The 8497-nt window shown below is 33.0% G+C and overlaps 1 protein-coding gene across 8 annotated transcripts in view; it reads left to right on the plus strand.

Moving 5' to 3' along the window:
• Ralgapa1 (Ral GTPase activating protein catalytic alpha subunit 1) overlaps nucleotides 1-8497 on the plus strand; it is a 263481-nt gene that overhangs the window by 246877 nt on the left and 8107 nt on the right. For 4 of the 8 annotated variants that reach the window (XM_023721851.1, XM_023721856.1, XM_023721858.1 and 1 more), the window contains one exon: nucleotides 4926-5050. In XM_023721851.1, the coding sequence (XP_023577619.1) occupies nucleotides 4926-5050 (125 nt within the window). Of the gene's footprint in view, nucleotides 1-4925; nucleotides 5051-5675; nucleotides 5707-8497 lie in introns of all 8 variants that reach the window. The other 4 variants (XM_023721854.1, XM_023721855.1, XM_023721859.1 and 1 more) reach the window with 2 other exon arrangements.

Raw genomic sequence — 8497 nt, forward strand, 5'->3', positions numbered from 1 at the left:
CTACAGTTTCTTATTGTACTTTAGAAACTAGTAATCCAGTAATTCTGTTTATATTAAATTTTAGTTGTCCATTTTGTAGTTAGACTTGTAGAGAGACTATCATAGAAGCAGAGACCATGTATTTTATCTGTTTCTTTAACACCTCCACAGATTATATAGCTTACTAATATAAATCAGTAATGAAAATTCCTAAATTTTTACTATTTTATATTCTTCCTGCCATTCATGGTGGAACACACCTGTAATACCAGTACTTGGGAGGCTGAGTCAGGAGGATCACCTGAATGCAAGGCTAGCCAGGGGTACATAGTGAGAACTGAGGACCAGGCTGAACTACAAACTCAAAAAATCTCACTCTTCCTATCTTCTATACAGAAGAAAAGACACAGTATTCCTACATTCTAAAACTGCAAAGAAGCCACAGAAGTATCAAAGTATGTAGGTTTACAGCAGGTGCTTACTAAATTTAGTATTTTAGTGGAGGTCTTAAATCCCTGTGACTGCTACCAAGCACAGACAGAAACATTTCATTCTTTTTCTTTAAAAGAACCAATAGTTTTTCTCCTGTTTAAGAAATAAAGCATTAATCTGAATAGTAAAATAATGATGTAGATTCTTGATAGCTGCCTGTAATTTTCGTAATTCCTTCTAGTGAAAATTATACTGCATATTCATTCTTGTGTATAAATTGTATATATACATACAACACAAAAATTACATTTCAGTCTAGTTACACATCACATTTGAGCTAAGTATACAAGGTACTGGGGTGTTCATGGAATTGGTGATCATAAAACTCAGAAGTGTTCCTATTTCTAAAATTAAAAGCAGTTGAGAATCAGATTAGAACGCTGAAGAACGAGAGTTGTTGCTTCTTGAGAAGCAAATCTCTGTGTGTCTTCCCCATAAATGTTAGCCTGGTACTGCTCATGTTTCTGTAGTGCCTGTTCCTCAAGAGAAATCCGTTTCTTTGCATAAGAAAAAAATCTAAGGTCCCTGTGTAGGCAACACAAACTAGAAATATTGCCAGTATTATCAAAAGCCTTCTTGCACATGAATTTATTCCTTTATCTGCCATTGAAAACTGTCCCAGAGACAGCACCCCGTTTACAAAGATGGGAGCCAAGCATCAAAATAAACTATTTTCAGCACATCCGGAGGGGCACATTTGCGTTACCCTGGATTTATATCCTTTCTCTTTAGCCCTCCAGTGAAATAAATCAGAGCAGTTGGTGGCATCCCCACTTAACATATGGATAAACCGTGGCAAAGAGAATCCATACTTACCTTTCCAGGACCAGCCTGAAATTGAACCCGGTTCCTTAACAGCTGCTCTTGAAGTTTCAAATTAAAAACTTACTTAAAATGTGTAGTACTGTTAATATTAATGAAGATTAGATTTAAACTATTTCTCTGTTGCAGAGAATGTTTCGTTTTCTTCATTATTTTTAGAATAGTAATAGTCCTTCCCCTTTTCTGCTCTTGCAGAAAGGAGGAAGGAGGATTAGTGGATAATTATATTGCTGTGATTGCAGCACCTGTGTGTTATTTCCTTTGATTGGCTAGTTCTGTATTAAAGATTCCTACCAGCTAAAAGTCTCCCTCATCAAATGTTTTCATAGCTAAATTTAGATTGAATTCTACGTTTATAACAGAAACAATCTCAATTCAACTTAAATCTGTATTTAAAATTTTTGCTTTGAATATTTGGGTACTTTACCTTCTCTTTTTTATCATCTTACCATTCAGTTGTCTGATTTAATGCTGCTGGCAACACTCACTCACAGCTGGAATACAGCTTGCGTTGTCTTCTTATTGCTAGCCGTCAGGCTTGTGTATTCCACTCGATTTATAGGCACTAATAACTTCCCTAGAGTGCTACCTTTTAAGTAAAGAGTAAACATCTAACCTATTATAAGGCGATGTAGGAATTAACTGCTTTAAATTCTAGTTACAATTGTAGGTGCTAACAGCCTCTGTTTGGAAGTTTGTAATCATTACAATTACAAAAGTACCTTGTTGTGACCTAGGACTGTGGCTTAAATACTTAGAGTTTATTCTCTCTCTTTAGTATATGTTTTCTGAAGCTTAAAAAAAATGGTAAAGGTACATATACTGTGTGTAGGGTTAGTTTTTGCTGACTATATCAAACTTAAGAAATTATAATGAACACTTAGCTTTTCAGAGGTGAGTGTCAGTTATGTACCAGGCCAACAGTGCTCTAAAGTCAGTCCCTACAGGAACATCAGCTGTTAGTTAGCCTGTGCTAATATGTGATGGGACCAGTTTTTCATTTTCAGTTCAACCGTGACTATTTCCCTTACCTCTGCCTCTTAGATTTTTTAAAAATCATGTAAGAAATAAGTCACTAATGGGGTTTATTGTGATTTTATTAAATACTTTGTTTTATGTGAAATAAAAGTTATGTATCTGGATTACTTAGTTTTGTGAAGCTATTAGGGTTTCTTAGTTTTACAAACCTTTTATATTACAAAGTAAAATTACTCTTCCCAAATGTTTCATTTACATATTCATTTTCCTGAATTCATAAATTTTCTACACTGGAAGTGTCCTTGTTTTAAATATTAACATTCCTTTCTGCCTAATTTTTTGTGTAAAATCTAAATATAAGATAAAATAAAATATTTCATTTATAGGCCTCTGAAAGTAGAGCATTTTCGAAGCAGTTAGGTGTCTCCACCCTACTTTTCATGAAGCATTTTACCCATTCAAGCAGACTTTTAAAAACAGCTTGTTTTGATAGCAGACTGTTCTCCTGTGGGCCTTCAGCCTTTGCTTCCTGGCAGCACCTTTGGTGCGAAAAGAGAGTGATCAATTGGGAGACTATCAGTGCCAGCATGCATAGAGTGATAAGTTAACACACCACTGGGAATTTCTAGGGCCCACCAAGATACTTCACTTCTAATGTGCTAACAAGCTCATTTTTCTACCTCTTGCCTCTTCAGTTATTTTTTTTTTTCTCAGAAGAGCTTAGAAGTTGAGTGCATCAGGCATAATGAAAAGCTCTGTAGGAGGGAGAAGCAATAACCCCATTTTTCCCTTTTCAGCCAAATAGAAAATTAGTTTCTGGTAATACACAAAGGCCAGTATTTTTTGTACAAGGGGCACTGCTGTGAATCAAAGGACTCTATTAACTGTAGAAAATTCGGCAGCTGTGAATCTCCCCCAATGAAAAAAGTACTTTCCAACAAGTTGTGAGATATGTGGTATTATTTAGATTGAACCATCAGTTTCATCCTCTTCCGTTTATAACCATATACCTCCTTTAAAATAGTGGTATATTACTTTCCTATGTTAAATGGACTCAAAAATGACTGTTATCCTTCTATAAAATCCTTATCACCAATAACTTTAATGTAACATCTTGTTCTGTTGCTACCCATTTCAAAAGTAAAATTCTTTTGAAGTTTAACCCCAGTGTATAGAATTGAAAATAATGAATTGTACAGAATTGGAATTCAGGTTGCTCAATATTTCATGCATGAAATAAATTATAATACAAAAAGAATACAAAAACTATTTAAAGCACAAAAGATAAAATCAAAGGCAACTTTATAAAGAATATGCCATAGTGTTACCTTTAACGTTTCCCTCTTAATCAACTAGCTTTTATAAATGCCCATAACTGCAAAATATCTCCAATTAACAGTTCAAATTGTCATCCTCTCATATTATTTTTCATCTGGGTTGTAGACTTAATGTACAATCTCTGTAATAGACTATAATAATTAAATGGCAGTATTCTAAAAGTGAACTTTGAGGAGGAAATACTAAAATGGGTTTTAGAAAAAAAAATCAGTGACAAAAGGAAGAACCAATAGACTTTTTTATTATCCTTATTTAAACGTTGTGTGCATTTTTATTCTTATTTAAATGTCAACATAGCACACTGAGTACAGCAGGAAAACTTTTAAAAGTTGTAGAAGAACGGTTAACTGATTTCTCAGTTCAGGAACTATATGACACGAAGCCAGCGTGTGAGTTTTTCCTGATAATTGTATGTTGCTGCCTGCTGCTCTACATTTTGACAGCCATTTCCATAGTTGCTTTCTTGAACAACAGAAATATTCTCTCTCTTTCTCGCCCTCTCTGTGCTAACAGCACAATCAGACCTGCTGAAACAGGAAGCCTGGAGTGGGTTGTTCAAAAGCAACACTTCAACGTACTGGTTGCTTATCAATAATATCAGAAGAAAATGTGGTGAAAAGGAAGTACAGTATTTTTCTGTCAGTGTCAGTGCCCTGTAGATGCTTTGTTAGACAGTATTTAGGAGTCCTGTGGACTCTTTGCAAATATTCTTGCTTGTTTCAGTGTTATAATTCACTGGGTATTTTTTCCTGACATACAGATTCAGCTATGCATTTATCTTAACCACATGGAGTTATTCGAGGATTATAGCAACAGTAGTCTACCATTCAAAATGAGAACAATTGAGAAAATGCAGGGATTTTTAGAAAGCGAAGAAGATATACAGGAATTTTACACAATAAATCTTTACAAATGAAAAATACAGAATTTTGGATATAGTATTTTAAGCAGCCTCGTATTTATCTTGTGGCTTTGAGAGTAAATCTGCCTATGGAAGCTGATTAACGAGAGGAGCCTAGGCTGACCCGCTAGCTATTGAGTCCTTTCTCAAGCAAACGGTTCTTTCAAGAGTTTAATATTATAATTATTTTCTAATAAATGCCTCCCTGTTAAAAGCTATCATTTATAGTATTATGAGTAAACTTCTGTCAAAAAGCATTTCAATCATATGTAAGAATACTTTCAATCATATGTAAGAATGATTAGTGAATGGATAAGAAGTAATGTTCTAGCAACCATAATATTCCATTTTGCTGAGATCTGTTCCATGCCAATGTAAGTTGCATTTAAGTTCATCCTTAACAGAAGAAAATCAGCTATGAGGAAAGAGCACGTTACCTGCAAACAATTGTCCAGCACCATTTAGAACCAACAACATTTGAAGATTTTGCAGCACAGGTTTTTTCTCCAGCTCCTTACCATCATTTACCATCTGATAGCGGTAAGATAAAAGAAAACAAGTATTAGTTACTTGTGATTGAAACTTGAAATGCAGTACCCTTTTGTTCTAAACACTTGCTTGAATAAAATTATGATGACTGAAATATAAATACTACTTGAATTTGGCCTGTAAATTTGATTTGTGTTTTCTTTTACCTAAACATAGTTCCTTAAAAAGTCAACAGTCTTCATAAAAATGCATGCATCACATTTCATCTGAACCAATAATGACCCTGTGTCTCATGGGATCATTACTGAAGTATCTGAAAAAGAAACACAAGTTGAGTATGCACACTCAACTTTAGAAGATCAAATTTTATGGCCAAGAATATTCATTCTCTCTCTCTCTCTCTCTCTCTCTCTCTCTCTCTCTCTCTCTCTCTCTCTCCATTCTCTCGTCCCTCTCCCCTCCCTCCTTCTCTTTCTCCCTCTCTAAAAAGCTAGTCTACATTTAAAACTAATTAATGTAGTTAATTATGTTATAATATTTAAAGATTAAGAGGGTACTGCATTAATATAATTAACTAATTTTAAAGAAATCATTAAGAAAATAAATGATTCATGGCCTTCCTATTCTGTAATATCTTGCACTCCTTATGATTGTTTCATTTATTTTCCCTCTTTAGATCATTAAATATCAGTTCTGTTTATCTGAAGGTAAGACAAAGTGTCAACCAAGATATCCCTCTGTTCTTCTCCCATTTCCTTTTTTCAAATTAGCAAACTCTAAGCTTATAACTCAGACAGTAAGCAAACTTAACACTGCCCTGGTTCATACTAAACATTTCAGAAATTGTCACTAAAATTTTTTTTAGAATTATACTAACCCAGGTCTGCATGAAACACTAACATGGTTTGGTAATTAAAATAACTAATAATAGAACCCCTTGACTGGAACTAGTTACACTTTGTTATATTGACCCATTATTGTTTGTTTGTTTCTCAGCATGAAAGAATAGTAATATTGAGCTGAAGTGGTATGTCTTTGTATTTTGTAATGTGTTGCATTGTTAGTGAATATCTTAACTCACTAATAGGTTACTCTCTGTGCCCTGCACTGTTCTAGGCACCTGAAATATAAAGATGACTATTGTCATAGTATTCAGAGAGAAGCGGGAAAAAGACTGTATGAACTTAATCATCGTAAACCTTCAAATTCTCTTTATGTTAAATAATTTTTCTTTATATTAAATAAGTTTAAAGGCACAACTTAAATAACTTTATCTGGGAAAGAAATTACTGTAATTCTGTTGCAGTTTAGTTAATACAATTAAAGGTTCCATTCCTGTCATTAATTTGCCTTTAAAAAAATATTTTTCCCAAAAATCTTAGATCCCTTTCAGTTAATTAAAAGATCTAGCAAAGAGAAAAATCACATCAGAGTAGCTTGAACCTTTTGAAAATAAGATGAAATGTGAGATTTGCTTTAATGGATTGACACCATCTAAAACAGCTTGGTCTTAAGAATGAGAGTGAAAGACAGTGAAAATAAACTTAGGAACAGCAAAAAGAAACTAAATACACTTGGCAATTCATTGTTTAACAGTAATGAATTCTGATTAAATGCCAGACTATATTAAAATAAATATGACTAATACTTACCAAGTCATAAGTTTCACAATTGAAAAGTACATTTGAAAATACATCACTTGTTTTGAATAAGATTTAAACTTTTCCCCTTAGTTTTATAAAAGCTGTTCATTTTTAATGTTGTGATTATTTACCATCTGGGGCCTTTCATATTTGTTATCTAAACGTTCTCTTCCTGTTTTGCATATTATCTTGCACTTACCAGCTAAACAGTATGGGAAATAAGTTACATTTTTACATTCTGAGACATTAAGTAAGGGATACTACAGCAACCAAGTCAAGGCTCTGTTGGCTTCATTTTTACTGTATTAGTGTTCTTACTGATTTATTCTGTAAGTTTAAAACAAGATTTGTATCTTTATTACTAGTTATTTAAGTGTTATTAATGGTCTTATTTAAGACTTTTAAATAATAATAAAAATATAAATTTGAACATAAACCTTAACATTGTGCTATTAATTTTTTTCAGTTTTTAAAAATCATTTTTGCCTTAGGATCCATTCAAGACATGCATTCTAGAGTACTTTTGCCTGTAAATAATGGTTGCAGTATTACTCAATACATTTATGTATGTTTTTTGTAGATGTTAATAGTTATAACAGTGTTTATCACAGAGACTCTCCATTTAACACAATAAAATAAAAATGAAATAATACTTCTGCAGTAGCAAAGACATCATAGTACCTGAATTAGGTTTTTCTTCCATTTATTTCAAATCTTGCCTTCCCTGGAATATCCTATGCCATATGTACAGAATGTTCTCTTACATTATAAGCTAGAGGGAAAAGAAGAAATGAATAATCCATATAATAGCAGTTTATACCTGACTTCTAGTTTGCAAAAATCTTATAATAGTATAAAGTTTATTGGGTTCATTTTTTTTAAACATGATAAAATTTGTTTGACATATTAAGGAGTTGAATTCATAGTTTCAACTTGAGAATCAACTTTAGATATCATATAGATATGGTATGTGTATAAAATAATACTAATCAGTACCAGTGCAGTAATTTGAAAGTAAGTTTTAAAGAAAATGCCAGCATCATGATTATAGTCTCTCTAGCCATCCCTATATATACCTCTTTTTTTTTTTTTTTTTTTTTTTTTACTGGAGATTGAACTCAGGACCTTGCATTCGCCAGGCAGGCGCTTATTCTATTGAGCTATCTCCCTGGCCCTATACTCCCATTCAGTGGCATAGTATAGAAAAATAGTATTTTGGGAGGCTTGAGATAAACCTCAATAGTAGACTGCATGTTTAGCATTTTTCAAAGCCCTGGCTTCAATCCTGAACAAAAAAATATAAACTTTTCTATATTTTATTCTTAATTTGATTCAAGGTAATCTAAAACTCACTTCATGATTTATACTAATATACTGTGATAATATTTAAGTAGATGTAAAAGATTTTGGTGTACCATAATTGATTCATAAATTTCATAACTATGTTTTCTCAAATGTACTGTCTGTGACAGACTGATACTGAAGGGAAATTATTTTTATCCCTAAAGTCATTGAGGGAAATATTGTGATGTCACACTTTGTTGATCTTCTATAACTACATTAAAATGTTACTGGGTTTTTCTTGTCCTGTATGTTTTTAAAAAACTAGAAGAAAAAATCTCTTTATCTTTGTCAGGCATGAATGTGGAAAATATCAAATTTTTATAGTGATTGTTTTTTCAAACTTTTTGTATATTTTTCATACCTTTTTCTAATCACAAAGCAAAATCACTCCTCTTCCTGGCCACATAACAATAGTTCAGAAATGCATCCCAGCCCTTGGGAGGTTGAAACAGGAGGATTATTGCTAGTTCAAGGCCAGCCTGGGCTACAAAGTGAGTTCAAGGCCAGCCTG

Source organism: Octodon degus, unplaced genomic scaffold (assembly GCF_000260255.1).
Source record: "Octodon degus isolate 3935 unplaced genomic scaffold, OctDeg1.0 scaffold00086, whole genome shotgun sequence".
Lineage (NCBI taxonomy): Eukaryota > Metazoa > Chordata > Mammalia > Rodentia > Octodontidae > Octodon > Octodon degus.